At 42.1% G+C, this 20,698-nt stretch overlaps 2 protein-coding genes across 3 annotated transcripts in view; one reads left to right on the top strand and one right to left on the bottom strand.

The window, feature by feature from the left end:
• Positions 1-20,698, top strand: part of LOC135710127 (uncharacterized) — a 161,287-nt gene that overhangs the window by 81,635 nt on the left and 58,954 nt on the right. The window lies entirely within an intron of this gene.
• Positions 9,691-20,698, bottom strand: part of LOC135710142 (glycine receptor subunit alpha-3-like) — a 30,905-nt gene continuing 19,897 nt past the window's right edge. For both annotated transcript variants that reach the window (XM_065232648.1, XM_065232650.1), the window contains exons 2-6: positions 11,877-11,959; positions 11,359-11,813; positions 11,059-11,294; positions 10,507-10,869; positions 9,691-10,436 (exon numbers count right to left, since the gene is read on the bottom strand). In XM_065232648.1, coding sequence (XP_065088720.1) covers positions 10,227-10,436; positions 10,507-10,869; positions 11,059-11,294; positions 11,359-11,813; positions 11,877-11,956 — 1,344 coding nt within the window. In that variant the 5' untranslated portion in view covers positions 11,957-11,959 and the 3' untranslated portion in view covers positions 9,691-10,226. The remainder of the gene's footprint in view (positions 10,437-10,506; positions 10,870-11,058; positions 11,295-11,358; positions 11,814-11,876; positions 11,960-20,698) is intronic.

A 20,698-nucleotide genomic window follows, 5' to 3' on the forward strand; every position in this document is an offset into this window, starting at 1 on the left:
GTACCTCTGGATGGTTCCGTCGAGACCTCGCTTCGTTCGGTACACCCACTTGTTCCGAATCGCTTTCCGCCCTTCAGGCAGATCGGTGAGCACCCACGTGCTATTCTCGCTGAGGGATGCAATTTCCTCACGCATAGCCGCAATCCAATGATCTCGGTCCGGCCGCCGCAGAACCTCATCGTAGCTCGTCGGATCATCCATCGTATCATCGTCGCTCGTCGTGTTGAAGGATAACTGAGGGTAATGAAAACCACCAGAAAAGGAACCGTAACTAATAAAGTCATTATACTTGCCTGGATTACGGCGCTCCCGACCGCTGCGCCTTAACCCTTGCTGCAACTCAGCTGGTCTAATCAGTTGCGGTGGGAGCGCAAAATCGGCACAGGCATCCTCGAATTCGTCTGCCTCACTGGACGAACTGTCGACAACGACGATGTCTTCCTCCGTTGTTTCGGTTTCACCAGGATTGCCACCCGGTTGATCGATAACAACAGCAGGCCCGGCTGCACCAGGTACGACGATGCCATTCGGTTGTTCGCCTAGAGGAAGCACCATCTTCAGGAGTATCAGCTGCACCGGACTCAGGACGATCATGGATTTCATCCGAACAAAGCTCCATGAACTCCACCGGCTGCACTCGTTGTTCTGCCATACAGATAGCGACGCCTTCTTCCAGTACCATGACATCTCGGCTAACGTGGAAACGGTCATTCTCTGGATCATACACCCGGTAACCTTTCGTGTCTTCACAATAGCCGACGAAAATGCCTTTCTCGGATTTGGGATAAAACTTCTTCCTTTTCGCTTTCGGTATCAGAGTCATCACGCTCGAGCCAAAAATCTTTAGGTGCTTCAAATTCGGCTTCTTTCCGGTCCACGCCTCTTCCGGCGTTTTCTCTTCCAGGGAACGAGTAGGACATCGATTCACCACGTGAGCCGTGGTCGAAATAGCTTCTGCCCAAAACTCTTTTCCCAGCTTCGCATCGTTGAGCATGCACCGCGCCTTTTCAACCAGCGTGCGGTTCATGCGCTCTGCCGCTCCGTTCTACTCAGGCGTATACGGGCACGTGATTTGATGTCGAATCCCATCGGACTCCAACACCTTCCGGAAATCTGCATTCACGTACTCCTTTCCGTTGTCTGAACGCCCGTCTGTCTTTCCGCTTTGGCCTTGAACGACTTGAACGCTTCGAGTGCTTGATTTTTCTGCTTCAAGAAGTAAACCACCACCCGCTTGCTTGCATCGTCCAGGAACGTCATGAAATAACGGCTTCCACCCAACGACGAAATCTCCACTGGTCCGCAGAGGTCGGAGTGTACCAACTCCAACAGTTCTTCAGCTCTTGACTCGCTGCTTGGGAATGAACGCCTCGTATGCTTGCCCTCCAGACAGGCAACACATCCTTCTAACGACCCATCTTGGAAATCTATTCCGTTGGCGATTCGCTTGAGCTTCTTCAAACCACTTTCGTGAAGATGCCCCAGACGTCGATGCCAGAGCTCCATGCCGCTTGCCAAAAACGACTTCTCTGGCCAATTGACTCTGTAGAGGCCACCTTCCTCGACGCCGGTGATAACCAGATCACCGTCTTCGTCCCGAACTTCGCATCTGTCTTTGGTGAAAATAACAGTTTTGCCCTTTTTGCAGATCGTACTTACGGATAACAAGTTGGTGGCTAGGTCGGGAATCTTCAGAACACCGCTGACATCGATTCGACCATCGTTGCTGTCCAACACGACTGAACCCTTCGCTACGACCTTCATAGTGGCATTGTTCGCCGTTCCGACGTTGTGGTCCATCTTGACTTCATCGAGAAATTTCTGATCCGGCCGTGCCATGTGGCAAGTGGCACCCGAATCGAAATACCATTCACTGGTGCTGACGTCTCCCATGGCAAAAATGGAACAGAGACCCTTGTGTTTGCTCGCCTTCGCTTGCTGCTGCTTCTCCGGACACTTGGCAGCTAAATGACCCGGCTTCTTGCAGGTGTAACATAACTTTTCGCCTTTGCTACCGTCCTTGGATTCGCTTGGCTTCTTCCGGTTCGCTTTACTTTACAGGGCACCTTCTGCGCCGCTGCTGACCGGACCACGATCCAGCTTAACGTCCTGTAGAATTTTGGATTTCACTGCATCCGCTGTCAAAGCCGCTCCAGAGGCTTCGAGTCCCATTATCATGGGCTCGTACTGATCAGGAAGACCCATCAGCAACATCGCCGCGAGCCAGGAATCGTCCACCTTAAAGCCCACGGATGCAAGCTTGTGGCTTGTGCTCATTAATTCGTCCACGTACGCCTCAACGCTAGCACAGTTGATCAGCCGTACCGACGTAAATTTTCTGAGCAGTCCAATCTTCCTGGTTAGTCCACTGTCCTGGAATGCAGATTGCAGCTTCGTCCAGGCTTCCTTTGCTGTAACCGCTTCCTGCACCAGACTGTAATTGTAGCTCTCGAGGCTTTAGCAAATCGTAGCCAGAGCCTGCAACTTCAAATCCTCAGGAACACCTTCTCCGTCTCCGTCGATGGCAGACCAGCTTCCTTCACGGATTAGGATCATCCGCATCGCAAATGCCCACGTCGTGTAGTTCTCCCGGCCTCTTAGCTTGTCAATGGCTGGCAGTGCCACGGAACTTCTGGTGACTCGAACGCTTCCAGCTTCAGTCCTGCCGTTTCCGTTGGCGCCTCCATCTCCTTGACCTTGCTGTCCGGATCCTAAACTTCCGCCTGTGGACATACTTCTTCTGGTCTTGAAATTTTAAAGTCTTCCGGTTAGGTATCCTGGGCCCATAACCAATTGTAGAGAGTAATTGAAACACGTCTTTATCGGTTGACGTTGAACAGTGGAATGAAAATTTTATTCAGAAACTTAGTAACTAATAACAAGTGCATATAGCGACGCGAATTACTGGGTTGCTACGATCACAATAGATACCGATAATCATGAAAACAATCTGGCAACGCTGGACCGTACATAAATAATGATACAATTTGAAAGGGACCGGGGCTAATAACAAATTACGTCCCCACGGTAACTGAAATAAACACGAGTGTTCACCGGTTGGTTCAATTGAGATTGTTGATAACTTGTAGTCGTTACCAATTAAATTCAGCTTCTCGTTATACTTCTGAAAAATGCATAAAACTAATCAAACTAGCCTTCATAATTCATTTTTGATACTTGGAAATGATCTAGTCTAGATTTGCATGAAAACTACAGCTTTACAACCTTAAAACCATTCAAAAAATCAGGATACATGTCATCGCTGATTGAAACCAACATGGAACATCTAAGCAACCTGTTAATTTTACTATTGATTCAGCATAGGACTCTAAGGCCGCTGCCATAGTGAGAGCGAAGAGGCACGCTTAGCATTTTATACAAAAGATTTCCTATTATTGATATTATTCCTTAGGGCCCATGCATTAATTATGTCACGCTAAATCGAGCAAAAAATTACCCCCCCCCTATCGTGACGTTTTTCCTATACCTAATGCATTGCTTGTCACAAAATCTTAGACCCCCCCCCCCCTTAGAGCGTGACATAATATATGCATCAACCTGCCTAATATATGCATCAATCGTGCCTCTTCACTCTCAGTATGGCAGCGGCCTAAACAAATATAAAATCCCATAGAATCAGAACCTGGCAGACCAGGAATCAATTTTGACAAACATCTCGAAAATCACACGATCGATAACAAAAGGATCTTCGAACATTATAATTTATTTTCAAAATGTCAAATTTAAGTAAAAATTCAGAAAAATTGATGAGCTTTCACTGACACTTCGAAAATAAATTATAATGTTCGAAATCCCTCTGTTGTTTATAGTCCGATTTTCGAGAAATTGTCAAAATTGATTCCTGGTTTGTCTGAAATAAGTCTGGTAGAGTAGCAGCTTTATTTGAAAACTTTCCATCTGTAAAATATAAGTTTAAATTCACCAAATGGACCGCAAGCTAAATGTAGGGGGATTGACAGCTGTAGCATTGTAGTATACTCCTAGTCCCACCATCGAATGGCATTTGCTAGATAAGATGAGGTTGCGACATAATTAAACAAATAAGCTCTGCAAACAACGTTCTTTGAAAACAATTTTATGAATATGTTACTGGAAAAAAAAATGCAAGGATTAAAATAGAGGATATTTTCGGGCAAAAGGAGGATGTAGAAAATTTATTGAAAAGGAGGACATGCCCTCCTTTAGGATACCATATTGTAACCCTAGTTCAGGGTAACTTGTCCCAAGATTAGTCCTTGGCATGGGCATTCCCAAATTTGTTGATTCAACTAAAAAAAAAAGTTTATTCAGCTTTTAATCAGCTCAAACTGTTTGTTGGGTTGGCCCTCTCGCTGCAGGAGGAAGATGAATGGGCACTAGATGTCGTGATTTTTGGTTGTGTAGCCGTGTGCTCTGACGAATACGTGGTCTTGCTGGTCTTCCATCGCGATCCGTTCTTTGTATGTCGACCCTAATGATACTGATGCTGCTTTGTCAGGTGGCCAGTGTTCGTCACGCCGTCCGAATGTGGTATCTGAGTCTAAGGCACGATCGCTGGATGGGGGAAACCTCGACCCCGGAGCTGCTGCTGTTTTCCAAGCGAATACCGTTCGCTTCACCGTCCTATAGTGGAATGAATTTGAGTAGTAAATAGTAGTAAAATTTACGTTTATTTTCTAGGTTTTTATGTTTCAACATTTGATTTAACATTTCAATTGGTTAGCCTTTGGCTCTTCATCTTTGTTCTAGTTAATTGGTAATTCTAATGTGATGATTGCGTTTAGCGCTAATTTACAGGATATTGTTTTGGTTTGAATTTAAAAATTTGATAACCTACCTACTTGAGCACCTAACTACTTAAACTAGGTTGCCAAATCACGAATGATCTGGTGGTTTGATCACAGACAGGCGACTCTGAACCTTTCCAGCGTGGAAGTCTTTCGCTCCTCGAGTGTTTGAAGACCGGCCAGGTGGTGAATCTCAGAATTACGAGTTCGCGGTGGACTGTTAAGGATCATTCTGAGGATCTTGTTTTGGATCCTCTGAAGCTTTAAGTGGTGGCACTTAGCACAACTCTCCCAGATTGGCATACCATACTCAATAACCGGCAGAATGATTTGCTTGTGGACAGCAAGCTTGTTTTTGAGGGACAGGGTGACTGTTTATCAGAGGGTAGAGCGACCTGATCAAGATATTACACTTGGTGGATGTCTTGTCCACATGGGATCGGAATAGCAATTTGCTATCGAGGGTGAGACCAAGGTAGACTACTTCACTCGACCATTCAATGGGAGTGCTATCAAGATGGATCTTGACGTTAGCGGGCAGAACAAGCCGAGGTGAATTAGAGTGTGGAAACAGAATGGTTTGTGTTTTAGCTGCATTGATACAAATCTTCCAGCTCTTAAAATAGTCGGACAAAACATCCAGGCCTGATTGTAGTTTACTCGCCAGAGCACGGATAACTCGACCCTTATAGATGATGGAGGTGTCATCTGCGAACATAGACAGGATACCACCACCCGGCAGGGGAGGAACGTCTGACGTGAATATGTTGAATAGTATAGGCCCAAGCAGGCTACCCTGAGGGACCCCTGCATCAACGTTGAACGTATCAGAGGGGACATTCCCAACTAACATTTTCAGCTTTGTAAGCCAACTTTTCCAGCGTTGTGCTGTAAAGTAGCTGAAAAGAAGCTGCAGATACAGCTACAAGCAAAAGCTAGCAAAATAGTTTTGGAGAGCGTTTACTCAACTTTCTCACAACCATTATTCAATTTGTCAGTCGCACTGAATAACATCAGCCAATCAACGCTAATGTCACTTCTATACACACACTAATCAACTTTCCACTTGTAGCTGCAAAACAAAGCTAACAAAGTGAATATATTACTCATTTGACGGCTTCTACACAACCAACAACTCTTGCTGAATAACATAAACATCAAAAGTGCTTTTTCAACAACTAAACAACCTGTACTCAGCTTATAAACTGTGTTAGAGCAACTTCGGAAGCATTTTCACAGTCAACTAGATTTATTTTTAGACGTGTGCAGTTTTACAGCTTTTACTCTGCTCTTTTATAACTAGTCGAGAAAAGTGATTCATGTGCACTATTATAAAGCCTCTACTAAGCGATTTTGTTGTAGAAGGGAATGTTGATTTGTTTACATCAGTTCAAAGTGTTGGCGTAGCACAGTTGGTAGTCAAGGTTTGCCAATGAGGTCGTCTCGAGTTCGATTCCAGGTTCCGGTGCAGGGTAAATAATTTGGTGATGATTTGTAACTAATTTCGATTAATTTGATTCACAGCAAAATAAACTCAATAAATTCCTTCATAAAAAAGCGTAAACAGTATTTAACCCGGCTTCAAGAGAAAGCTGTGTAGTGATTATTGGACAACCGGGAAAAGATTGAATAAGCGCCTTTCAAGTTCACACACAACTATAACAGCTGTATAGAAGCGTTAATGGATATTCAATAAGAGCTTCTCCCGACCGTTCCAACAGCCATAAGTAGCTGACTAAGTTCGCCAGATTTGCTTGTATAGAGGTTGAGTAAAGGTTTCCTCATATCGTATAATGTTTGAATACAGCTTGAGACTGTATAAATGAAATGAGTAAAGCGTTTACATTGTGAAAATTGTTAGTTGGGTTGTTCAAGTAGACCTGGAATGATCTGCCTGAAAAGTAGTTTTTGATGATCTTCACGAGGTAGATCGGAAAGTTGTATCGATGCAGCTTGTACACTAGACCATCATGCCAGACATTGTCGAACGTCTTCTCGACGTCCACACGGAGAACAAATTCGTTAAGTTAAGATATCAATCCTAATAGCTATTTTCACATGGAAAAGTATTGTTGTTTGAAAAAAAAACTATAGTTATTCCAACATTAATTTGACCGTCAACTCAATCATATCTACCTAATAAATTCAACTGTTCATCTTATACTCAATTCAACTATAACTTTGATCAATTATAACAACCGTCAAATATAATTTATTTATATGATTTGGTTTCAAGTGATCATCATATCATCACTTTTAACTTGTGATGCGTAGAGCAGGCGATAAGATAGCCGACTCTCACGAAGATGAACACGGTTCAAATCTAAGTTGAATGTTCTTGTTCACTTTTTTTTTATGATTTTGCAGTTGTGATTTTGAGATCGATAAAGAAGCAAAACATACTTCCTTAATATGTCGATAATGAAGAGCAGTTCGTTTAATAAACATTATAAAATTTTGTTTTCCTTACAATAGTTTTCTTGAATCAACTAAAGCATTGTTGTATTTTGAAGTGTGGCGTTTGTCCATCTACTGAAAAATATAGTTGAGCTAACCGAGAAGACAACTATGGACTATAGTTGTTGCCCTCTATATATAGTCAAATCAACTATAGTTTCGGGTTATCTCTAAAACAATTGAACAATATAGTTATTTTGACCGGAAAAATAATTACGTCTGCTATAATTTGTTCTCCGTGCAACAATGCCATGGCAGATGTATTGTAAACGGACTTGTTCCGCTTGGTGATGTGCGAGTTGGTGGATGGTAGAGTGGTCTTTCCTAAACTCGAATTGCTCTTTGAGAAAGATGTTATTATCATTTGAAAACACCAGCAGACGGCTGAGTATCAATTTTTCGAATAGCTTCGAGATGGAGGACAAGAGGCTGATGGGGCGATAGCTTTTGGCACTGGTAGGATCTTTGCCAGGCTTGTGTATTGGAATCACTTTGGCTAACTTCCAGCATGCAGGGAAGTAGCCAAGCTCCAAACATTTGTTGAAGATTAGGGTAAGATGGTTGAAGAAGTCAATACTCAAGTTTTTCAATTCGAGGTTGACTACACCATCCATACCCGTAGCCTTTAATTTTTTTAGTACTTCTAATAGCTGCTATCACCTCATCAGCCGATATTCTACTATGATCATGCACTACTACGGGGGTGTCAGCGACTCTAGTCATTGCCTCCAGTACGGCAGGCCCATGGGGGCTCACCATGGTTTGACCAAGATTATGTGAAATCACAAAATGTTGCCCAAGAGCATTGGCCTTTTCAACTGGGGTTATCAGTAGGGATGGGTCTAAGTCATGGTCAACAGAGGAAAGCGGAGGGATCTGCCTCGACTTATTTTTCAAAATTTTGGTCATCTTCCATGGTTTTGCACAATCTGGGAGAGAGCGAATCTTTTTGGTAAAGTCGTTATTTCTGAGTTCCACCATCCTGTCCTGGATAATTTTGGTTAGTCTATTGACATTGGTCTTCAAGTGGGGCAGCCCAGAACGCTGGAACTGCCTACGAATGGTGTTATGGAGCCTGATAAGATCTTTGGTTGGGCTGTAAAGGTTCAGAGTATGACTCACCTGTCTGAATGTTGGTACGTGTTGCTCCCTGGCACGGGATATCATGAATGCCGACTCGAAGGCAACCGCCTTATATACGATTGCTGAAAGGGAAAAACCTCGACTATTTACTCTTCCAGACGATTTGTATTGTCGTCCCTCCGAACTTACAATCAGGGAAACAAGGAATTTCTTATTCAGATCGATGAGTTATTATTACAACTCCGAATAAATCAATTCATATAAGTCAAACTATAATATTTATTCCGAATCACTGATTTACGAATTAGTATTCCACATCACACCTCTACACTAGACTGATGCAAAATTTGAAATTTTCGCTCCACAGTGCTCAAATGGTTTCAAATTTGGCCCTGATTAGTCTCCCAAAATTTGAACTCATTTAGTGAGAAACTGACAAACATGGAGAAACCATAATTTTGGTTCATATCTATCTCAAAATTCACCAGTTCACTCTACTTTAGAAAATGATAGCTGAGCTTGTTGAAAATTTTCTCAGCTACAATTTTGTTCAAGACCACTTTTCGATCAAATGTAAGGAACAAAAATTATTAACGATTCAATTCACTGATGTCTTATGATTATGCTCAATCAACTGTTCAGCAGGCAACATTGGTGTTTATGGCGCATAGAATAGAAGACAAAAATCTCCCTAAATGAGTTCAAGTTTTAGGAGGCTAATCAGGGCCCAATTTGGAACCGTTTGAGCACTGTGGAGCGAAAATTTCAAATTTTGCATCAGTCTAATGGGCACGTGCCACCCGGGAAGAAGGACCAAGCAATTGGTGTAATTTGCTATCGATTTCTGAGACTGCTGCTGGTGAGAACCTAGGATTTACTATCAGTTCCGTTACGTTTGTCTTGGTTTTCTTGCAAGACATCTTTACCTTTTTTAGCGTCGTGGATCTCAACCGGGTTCGAATTTCCCTTTTCTTCGGAATGCAGATTTTCAATCCAGATCCAAAAAGTTTTTCTTTCCCGGCAGGGCGATACGACGATTTTTTCGTGATTTTCTTTCAAACCAACCAAATATTAATCGAAAGTAAACATTTTTTTGCAGTGGTGCCAGAATTGATTAAAAAATTGCGTTTAACATACAGACATTTTCCGATGTCGTCGAGCTGAGTAGAGTGGTAACACACGGCCATCTGCACCGTTTAGCACGTTTAGTTGCAATTCGCTTCAACTGGATATGTGGAGTGAAACGAGTACGACCGGTACGATTGGATCAAAGTTGTTTCTCTTCTTCGTACTTAACAGAAAATAAAAACAAATAATGTAATTGGAATATTTATTAACCGATTCGAGGCTCTATTTACAAAACTGTTTTTTACAATATTGCAGTACGATTAAGTGTACATAGTTTTCAACAAATAACGTCAGCTGTAGATAACATTATACGTATCTAGGATTTCTTATATGTAGCGTATTATGCACTAGAGAATAACCAGGCTACTAGTTAAGCCTAAGGAAGTTCAACTTAAGGTCATTGTGTTTATTAGCATGTTTTCAGATGACCTTTAAGTAGACTCTTTAGTATCCCACCCCCCTAATTTGTTGACTTATCAAGATTTATTTTAATCATTTATTTTGTGCCATTTGCCGGCTATCATTTTTGTTTGCATTTTCCACTACTCACTATCAGTTTATACTTTTTGAAATCGTCACGTGGAGGCGCATGGTGTTTCAGTAATTTACAGTTTGTTTTTAATTTCGTATGTTTTTTTTTTAGTTTCTCAAAAATAACGCACTATTTTGCTTTCATTAAACTTTCAGATTAAGATTAGATGAACAGTTCGATAGGCCTACTCGTGCTAAAACATGTCTTCTTTTTGTTAGGTATATTTGCATGCCACGGTTTTATATGTATTCATAGAACATGATCCAGTAGGCGGTGTTCAGAACCGTAAAGAGCAGCGGGAAGAAAACTCGCGAAAAACGATCGATATTGATCGCTCGTCTTAGCCGTATCTGAGCTGGCGTGAGTTTCGGTATGGCCGAAGCCGGTTTGCACGGCGGTGGCGGGATGGTTTGGATGTGGGGCACGGGTGACAACAGTAGGGTGCTTTCCTGAAATTTTCAAAAGAATTCACATTTAGAATGGGATTGGTTTGGAGGTACCTTACTTCGGTAAGACTACCTGTCTCTGGAAAGTGTTCACCGTCGTGGTTTCACTGTTTTCCAGCGATTTGCTGCCACGTTTTCCATTTTTTCCCCCGGTGGTGTAATCGATGAAACGATCCATCTTTGGAGGGTGTGGCTTGGGCTCTGGATACGGAGGTTCCGAATCTCCGAGAACGATGTTTACCAGGCAGTACTCCATCAGGGCCATGAACACAAACACCGTGCAGACGGACATGAACGCGTCGACCGCTTTCAGGTAGGAAACCGGCGGAAGGGAAGCTTGAGATTTGGCATGCTGCGTCGAAAGGGTTAGCAGAGATGTCACTCCGAGCGTTACGCGGGCCGGTGCCGCTTCCGGTTTGATCCAGAATGAGACCCACTGGGGTGGTTAAAATGAGATAAGGAACAGGGAAAGAGTAATTAGTTGCCAGAGATTTGGTGGAATATTATTGTTATGAGTGCGCGTTGTTGGGTTTTGAACTTATAATAAGAAAAAGAATAATTATTTCAAATATCATATTTGCCAACCCAAAACTGATCTTAAGAAAACCGAATCTGGAGATCTTACCGACATAATGACGATCAAGCAGGTTGGAATGTATGTGTGAAACAGGTAGTAGCCGAGACGTCGTTTCAGGACAAACACCACTTCAAGGCAGGTGAAGTTACCGGTCGAGTAGACTTGGGTACAGTCCGCCGTGTTGTTCTTCACCAAGGCCAGCTGAGGCAGTTCGATGTGTTCGTCTACTACCAGCGGAACTTCCGGATCCCATTGGAAGATCATATCGTCCGTAGTGTGCGATACTGTAGGAGAAATTGACCAATGTTTGCGATTAAAAGCGTTTGCCAAGAGCTAGATGTCACTTACGACTCTCCATCTGCAGCTTACACTCCTGCGTATCATGTGGATAGATGAGAAAGTTCATCGCACATGACAGCCTCAGCGTCAGCTTGACCATGTACAGGATTGTTTTGTCTTTGTACAGCCACATGTAGTGGTTGGGGATGGTCATCGTTTGGAACGTTACCGATTTGGCGTTCTTGAAGAACGAATCCGGCCGCCACATGTTCTTGAGCCACTCGACCTCCAGCAGCCGGTACTCGGAGGTCATGTTCTCTGGCAACCGCAGTCGGTGATCCTTCCAGGTTTGCGCGAAGAAGATGTCGGCCGCGTACGTCATCGAGGTTTCGTCGATTGAGTCAAGACCCATGACCGTCACGTGGAATAGCACCGTCGTTGGTTGGCCGTCCTTCTTGGGCGGACGCATTTTGTCATACAGCTTTGGGTCTTCCGGAAGGATGTCATTGAAGGTGAGGCTGGTTCTAAGGGGCGAAAAATTGTTAACTTATAAGATAGCTCTTGAAACATGAACGGAATTTACTTACTGGTAATGCTCTCCGGCGATGCCTGTGATACATGCTGTCACTAGTGTTAACAATAGCGATATATCATAATCTAAGAGCATGACCTGATTGGAGATAAAGGAGGGAACCAAATATAAAAGGGTTAGCGAACTCAATTAGCTAGATATAAGCGATTAAGCCCCAAGAAGATCGAGATACATGGCGTAGCACTCCCCAATCCCGCTCGGGCTCAGATCAAAAGGTCAAATGATAAAAAACAGGCTGTGATTATAACTTGATATACCCCCACCAGGCACAGGCAGACAAGGGACACCATCCACTCCAGCAGTCGAACGTGAGCAAAAAATGGAGATGGAAAAAGACGAACGATTAACGTCATAATTCAAAAGGCTCTCCAGAGCTATTAGTGGAACTCATCAAACTTACACCACAGTGTCGACGGTCGTTCTGTGGCCTATTCGTGGTCGGATTTTTCGAAGTGGGAGAGGAAGAATATTCGAGTGGTGCACCCTTCGCATGGGTTTTCCTCAAGGCGTAATGAATTATGCAAGGATATTTGAATGTAGAACAATGTGACGTAGAATTATGGATGGAGAGGGTAAGCCGAGCGAACAAAACAGGTGGATTGTTCTGACGGGTTAGGGATGGGCCTATGGAGAAATTAATCAAATATATTATAGAAACAAAATGTTCCACTGTTTCGTTTTCTAGGGATATCGTTTACGGACAACAAGAACCTTTAATAAAAAAAACCATACGATAACGCAAACGATAGAACTATTCCACAAACGGTTTGAATGATACGGTGTACATGTCTTTAAGCAAAATAACCATACAAATTTTATCATGGACGCTGTGAGGAATGATAACTTGTTTATTCCATGAAACCAAAAAATGTCATGGTACCTAGTGTAAATGTCTGCTTCGGCATCCATTGGCTGTTTTCGGCAACCAAAATGTAAACGTTAATTTCACAGTACTTTGCCATAAAAAAAAACATCGCAGTATACATTCAAACGATTCCTTAGTCTTTCATCTTCGATCTGATTACATTTGACGACTTTACAATCCTGTTATGCCAGATTTTTTTTTTAATAAAATATACGCACTGATTTTGAGTTTCCCATAATAGAACAACTGGTTACCACGCAGTTCAAATGGAAAGGTTTCCGAAGGAAAAGAGTCTGCCGATATTAATCACACTTACCTGAGAAGTTTGAAGCGTTGTAAAAACGCTTCCAAAGAATTTTGAACAATTCTGTCGAATTAATATCCACATATCGAATATCCGCATCAACGAAAAAAAAATGTCAGATTTTTTTCTATTCCCGACACCCCTCCATTATGTTCAACGTACAGAACGAGAGTAAAATAGATTGTCGATAGTACATCAATAAATATTTATAATTACACATACAAGTTTGTGATATGTTGAGTCAAATAAATACATACAGGGGGAGAGGTAGCTCATCGATTCTTCCGGTTCGCCTCCTAGCATCGTGCTATAAGGTACCAGGCGATAACCAGGATAGTTGATCGATAGCTCGATGACGTCATTTCGTTGGCGTCTGCAATGGGAAATTCTCATAGCAGGCGTTGACGATGGGACGTTGTCGAGTTGTTGAATAGCAACTATCGTTGTAACTCACCGATTACCTGTCGATCTGCCAAATTTGGAAAGACGTCTGCATTGCATTGTCTCATATAATAATATTCCGCCCACTATATCACAAGATATTGCGAGTAGCTGAGTGGAATGGAGATAAGTTAAGCATTGGGTACAGGACCAAGTCTCCCCTGGGTGGTGCCAGAAGATGAGCGCAATAGAATCATCAAGTTGCCATAAGGCACGGAATGAGACTATTGCATGGCTGGGTAGTCAAAGTCTTCCATTCGTTAGTCATTTCAGGAAAGTGAAAGTGGAACTTAATGAAGGCCTAAGTACTTTTTCGTAGTTTTTAGTTTTCGGATTTGAAAGATCGTCAGTTACAGTGGCCTGCTTACTGAGCAGAAAAACGCGGTCCCAGGTCCTTACATATCAAAGAGATTTATGGTAAAATCGCTTGTGTATCGTGTATTTTGCGAAACTCGTTGTTGTCGTTGGTTCCGGGTTTGAATGGATACAAAAATTTGAGCAACGGTATTATGTGATATGAGGGGCTCGGTGGCCTTAGAGCAACCGTTTTTGCTTATTGAGCAGAACATCATGAGTCTAATCTCAGGCCCTTCCACATTCAAGATTCGGCAATCGTTTTATTTGTTAATATGACTACATGGTAATAACAGCAACTCGGTGATTAAAAAGGTGCTCGTCAGCCTAGTGGCAAACGTTTTTGCTTACTGAGCAGAAGACCGTGGGTTTAGTCCCAAGCTCCTTCGCGTTATATGATCGTTAGGACATCAATTCAGCTTATCGTTTACCAAAACGAACCCTGCTGCAAACACAACCCTCTTATCCAATATCCCAGTGATTCCTCGTGGAAGTGCAGAGGTGTTCTCGGCTTCTATCAAAGCGAGTGTCAGGTCAACACAATCCTTCCCATTCCTTTCTTGACCTGTGTTCGGGCGCGGCCGGCGCTGGTATTGCCTAATTTAAGATCACCAGTTTTTACACATTGAGGATGATTGCTAGTCCCAAGCATCGTCTATTGGTTCTCTGTGTAATTACAGCTGATCTGGCAATAACAGAGTAGCAACCGTGGGCGGTCAATCAAGCTCAAGCTCAAGCTCAAAATTTCATAGCAAATCGAAACAAACATAGTGTAGTGCTGGAATTTATACTAGAATGAGGAACGTTAATCGATTTGCTTGGAACCAATACGCTAGTCAAGTAGTGAGCCAATTTAAAATCGTTAGTTTCGTATTGATTGTTGGTAGTAGCAACCAGTGGAAACTAACGATTTTAAATTGGCTCACTACCTGACTAGCCTATTGGTCCCAAGCAAATCGATTAACGGATCCCATTCTAGTCAAAATTCTAGTACTACACAAAGTTTGTTTTGATTCACTATGAAAGTTTGACAGATGAAATTAGGAGTTCGTGGATTTCAATCTCAATTCTACATGCTCAACAAATCTCACACTAGCGAATAAATCTTCGAAAAATCTTCTTTCATTTCTCGCATCTACTTGCATCGCGAATCATATTTGTGCAGGAAATCTCCAGAATTGTCATCAATATTCTTTCTATCTACTCAGCGTGCGTGCAGCTAACCACAGCAAAATACATTAATACCATAGAGATAACTCTAAGACTAGAAGCTCCAGAAATAACGTGCTCAACTTTTTGGCTCAGCTCTGGTACTCTCTTCGGTCCCAAGCTAATCGATTCACCCCTCGAAACATAGGAAAAACCAATAACCCCTCATTTTATCTGTCAAACTTTCATAGCGAATCAAAACAAACATTGCGTAGTACTAGAATTTCGACTAGAATGGGATACGTTAATCGTTTGCTTGGGACCAATAGGCTAGTCAAGTAGTGAGCCAATTTAAAATCGTTAGTTTCGTATTGATTGTTGTTAATACTATGTCTTGAGGGGTGCATCGATTAGCTTGGGACCGAAGATAGTACCAGAGCTGAGCCAAAAAATTGTGCACATTTCTTCGGGACCTTCTGGTCTTATAGTTACCTCTATGGTAGTAGCAACAATCAATACGAAACTAACGATTTTAAATTGACTCACTACTTGACTAGCCTATTGGTCCCAAGCAAATCGATTAACGTATCCCATTCTAGTCAAAATTCTAGTACTATACAATGTTTGTTTTGATTCGCTATGAAAGTTTGACAGATAAAATAAGGGGTTATTGGATTTTCCTATGTTTTGAGGGGTGAATCGATTAGCTTGGGACCGAAGATAGTACCAGAGCTGAGCCAAAAAGTTGAGCTCCTTTCTTCGGGACCTACTAGTCTTAGAGTTACCTCTATGGTAGTAGCAACAATCAATACGAAACTAACGATTTTAAATTGGCTCACCACTTTAGTAGCCTATTGGTCCCAAGCAAACGATTAACGTACCCTATTCTAGTTGAAATTCTATTACTACACTATGTTTGTTTTGATTCGCTATGAAAGTTTGACAGATAACATCAGGGGTGTGTGGATTCATGCAGAACATGCAGGGGTGAGTGAAATAGCTTGGGACTGCTTGGGACCGTTGTTCTGGTACTGAGTGATCCAAAAATAATAATGATTTTCTTCGGGACCCAGTGGTCTTAGAGTTACCTCTATGGTAGTAGCATAGAGGTAACTCTAAGACCACTGGGTCCCGAAGAAAATCATTATTATTTTTGGCTCACTCAGTACCAGAACAACGGTCCCAAGCAGTCCCAAGCTATTTCACTCACCCCTGCATGTTCTGCATGAATCCACACACCCCTGATGTTATCTGTCAAACTTTCATAGCGAATCAAAACAAACATAGTGTAGTAATAGAATTTCAACTAGAATAGGGTACGTTAATCGTTTGCTTGGGACCAATAGGCTACTAAAGTGGTGAGCCAATTTAAAATCGTTAGTTTCGTATTGATTGTTGGTAGTAGTGTTGCCATGTGGAACACTGAAAAATTGCAATAACAGGTTCGTCATCAAAGTTTTCGAGCCGCTCCGTCTGTCAGCGATTTCAAATTGGCGCCTATTGGTCCCTAGCAAATCGATTAACGTACCCCATTCCAGTCTAAATTCTAGTACTACACTACGTTTGTTTTGATTATCTGTGAAAGTTTGACAGATAAAATGAGAGGTTCGTGGATTTTTCTTTGTTTCAAGGGGTGCATCGATTAGCTTGGGACCGAAGAGAGTACCAGAGCTGAGCCAAAAAATTGAGCACGTTTCTTCGGGACCTTCTGGTCTTAGAGCTACCTCTATGGTATAACGGTACTACAACCAACCGGCGCATTTATTTTAATGGAGCTTTTGAAAAACCTGAACACCTCTCATTTTGTTATCAAAATGCCATCCAAGCAACAGGAGCAACGAATCAAAATTTTACACGCGCAGCCGAGGGGGGCGACTCTATCTACAATGCAGGAAAAAATGTGTTTTGCTGTGGTTAGCTGCACGCACGCTGAGTAGATAGAGAGAAGATTGATGACGATTCTGAAGATTTCCTGCAAAAAGATGATGCGCAATGCGAGTAGATGCAAGAAATGAAAGAAGATTTTTCGATGTTCGGTTCGCTAGTGTGAGATTTGTTGAGTATCTAGAATTGAGATTTAGATGTGTCGCCTCCCTCGCGCGCTGCCCAAAATCCGAACTACTCACACTTCAAACAGACTTCAAACAGCTTCCTGGCCAGGAGTTTTATACGGTAACCGGAAGGGAAACGGTGGCATACATTTTCCAGCATATGAAACTGTCGAAGCTCGCTAAGAAATATCTGGTTTGGCAGGCTATCTGTACTTGTGGCATTAAAAACGACATTTGTAACCGTTCTGTTACAAAGGTCCAATACAATATTTTAAATATGATCGTGTGATCGAGCATTCAAATAAATTTGTTTAACACTTGCGGTGAAATCCACTGGGCAGACGATACGGCCTTGCTTAACGGCCGACTGCTGAATAGGGCGCGCATGGCCGCGGCAAAATGATGACACGGAGTCACGGGTGATGAGCTGAAGGGTTCTGCGATGCTTATAGAATGGCCAGAATACTAAGTGTGAGTAGTGAATCAAGGTGAAGTGTAAATTACCAATTCAGCTGATTCAGGTAACTAATGGACCTTTTTTTTCAACCATTCAAATTGTTTTCTGGTTGGAGAGTCAAGGACCACCATTGCACGCTACGGTCTAGGTGACATTTAGTTACCTTCACCTAAACATAAAGGACATCGTTCGCGAGCTGAAGACCCTAAGCGCCAAGGAGAATTTCCCTTCCCGGTTCGACAGAGGGCGGCCTTGCCGTCGTCGACCGGCTTCGTCAGAAGGAAGCGCCTGTGCATCGGAACCATCTCCACAAACCGCTATACCAGCCCCGGTAAAACCAACCCGCCATCGCACTACAGCCGACGTTCGGTCAGCCTCGCGCTGTGTTTCAGTTTAATTGAAAGCTTGAGTGCCTTTTCGTCCGCGTAGCCCCTCCAGTTTGCGCAGTAATGCACCGACTCTGAGAAACAGTTCAAGGAGTCTCGTGCTGATGAGTTGTTGTTGTTTCACATTTTTATTGCAACCAGGACCGAAACCAGGAAATTTACTTAAACTAGTTGGAAAACGTGTGATGCCTTTCCTGAAGCAACACGATTGTTCCGAAGGTTGGTCCGTGCTGTTTTGGCCGGATTTGGCATCCTGACATTACTGAAAAAATACCATGGAGTGGTATACCGCCAACAACGTGCAGATGGTACCCAAGGACAAGAACCCTTCCAACACGCCAGAGCTCCGCCCAATCGAAAAATATCGGCCATCGTTAGGCGAAACCTGAAGAAGACCCAAAAAACTATTGGAAACGAGAAGCAGTTTAAGGCTCGGCTTAAGGTAAACAGACATTATGTGGCGAACAAAGTGGACGAGGTGGCTGTACAGTACCTGATGGCAGGAGTTAAACGAAAGGCCCGGCAATTCGGATTCGGTCAACTGGAAGCTTAACTGAATATTTTTTTTCTGTATTTTGTACTAATTGAACTTAATAAAGAAAAATAGCTTGACTTTTTAATAAAAAAAGTTACACGCATCCTTGTTTGAACAAATTTTGATCGTAACACCCTTTAGTATAATCATAGAGGTAACTCTAAGACCACTGGGTCACGAAGAAAATCATTATTATTTTTGGCTCACTCAGTACCAGAACAACGGTCCCAAGCAGTCCCAAGCTATTTCACTCACCCTGCATGTTCTGCATGAATCCACACACCCCTGATGTTATCTGTCAAACTTTCATAGCGAATCAAAACAAACATAGTGTAGTAATAGAATTTCAACTAGAATAGGGTACGTTAATCGTTTGCTTGGGACCAATAGGCTACTAAAGTGGTGAGCCAATTTAAAATCGTTAGTGTCGTATTGATTGTTGGTATAATCATAGAGGTAACTCTAAGACAAGTAGGTCACGAAGAAACGTGCTCAACTTTTTGGCTCAGCTCTGGTACTATCTTCGGTCCCAAGCTAGTCGAATCACCCCTCGAAACATAGGAAAATCCAATAACCCCTCATTTTATCTGTCAAAATTTCATAGCGAATCAAAACAAACATAGTGTTGTACTAGAATTTTGACTGGAATGGGGTGCGCTAATCGATTTGCTTGGGACCAATAGGCTAGTCAAGTAGTGAGCCAATTTAAAATCGTTAGTTTCGTATTGATTGTTGGTATAATACTTGGTTGAGTCTGTAGAACATCCAGATCAGTAATCAAAGATAATTTGGAGAGCCGTAAATATTATTTCAAACAAATTTAACTATCAAATAATGTAATGTGGTTCCACGATGTTCTACTGACTCGTAAATTTAGCCGGGTCATCAAGCAAAGCTTCATTGAGCATGTACACACTAAGATTTTTTTTTGCCGAGATGGGCACCACCGAGCAGCTCGGCAATCTATTTTGCTGGATCTCAGTGACAAATTCGCCGAGATTCAGTTAACAAACATAAATTTTGCTGAGATCTCAGTAAAAACAAAAGCCGAGTCTGCTCGTGCCAATCTCGGCAAAAAATCTAAGTGTGTAAGATCTTCAAGATCAATTCTCCAGAACGATTTGGAAATTTATTATGCCTCGAATATGACCAGTTTTGAACACATAATTTTCTATAGTATGTCCTGTAATATGACAATCAGAACTCCAAAATTATTCGGTTGTCCCAGATCAGGCCTGTCCAACCTTTCATTTTTTTAATGGCTGTATTGTTCTATGAACATATTTCAAGCTTCATTTTTTTCACATTCATTCTGGGCTCTAAAATGTATTATGATGGAAACTGTTTTTGTCATCATTGCTTTGCGACTATTTACTTAGAGTTGCGGAGTTTTGGATATTTTTGGGAACTATCTTCTGAATGCTAAGTAAGTTCTTCTTCGAGATTCTTTAAAATTCTCCTGGACTATTCCTCACAATCTTCTTGGAGTTCTCTTCAGGATTACCATGTAATTCTACCTATATTTACCTTCAAAGTATCCATAGAATTTACCCTTAGCTTTTTCCCACAAAGCCTTTGAATTTTATTTCAAAATGACTTTTTAGTCTCCTTGCAACAATACTTTCCAGAATTCCATAAGAGCTCTCTTCGGAATAACCTGAGAACCAGCCAACGGCTGAAAGTCTCTATAATAAATAAATCAAATCAAGCATCACCATCAAGCCGTTAATGATAAAAGTGCAATATAATGCTGATATAAAGCATTATAATGCATTATATCATAGAGCGCAGTGTTCAGAACATCATTCTCAAATCTCATTCATTTAACCTCCCTGCGAGAATAAACTCGCGTGTGAATTCAGCAAGGAAAATTCACGCTTGAGATTCTCATGCAAATTCACGCACTGGCACTCACAACACCGAAAAATCATTCCAGCTTCAAACTCTTAAAATCCACTCAAACGTCAATTGATATCATGCCTATGCATGTTGTGTAAGTTTTCGAACCCCTGATGCACAAACAATAGTAATAACAATGAATAACGCCAAAATATAAAGCAATGAATTTTTGAACCTGAAAACTCATCGGTGATTTTTGCGACGTTGAATTTTGCAAGGTAAAACTCATAGGCGCATAAACTCATGCATGAGATTTGAGTTTTTGAGTTTTTCCGAGCACTGAATGATAGAAGTAACTCTAAGACTAGAAGGTCCCAAAAAAAGGGTTAACTTTTTGGCTTACCTCTGGTACTCGCTTCGGTCCCAAGTTAATCGA

The sequence above is a fragment of the Ochlerotatus camptorhynchus genome, unplaced genomic scaffold (assembly GCF_037179485.1).
Source record: "Ochlerotatus camptorhynchus isolate MF236.1 unplaced genomic scaffold, CSIRO-AGI_Acam_v1.1 ptg000370l, whole genome shotgun sequence".
In the NCBI taxonomy this organism is placed as follows: Eukaryota; Metazoa; Arthropoda; class Insecta; order Diptera; family Culicidae; genus Ochlerotatus; species Ochlerotatus camptorhynchus.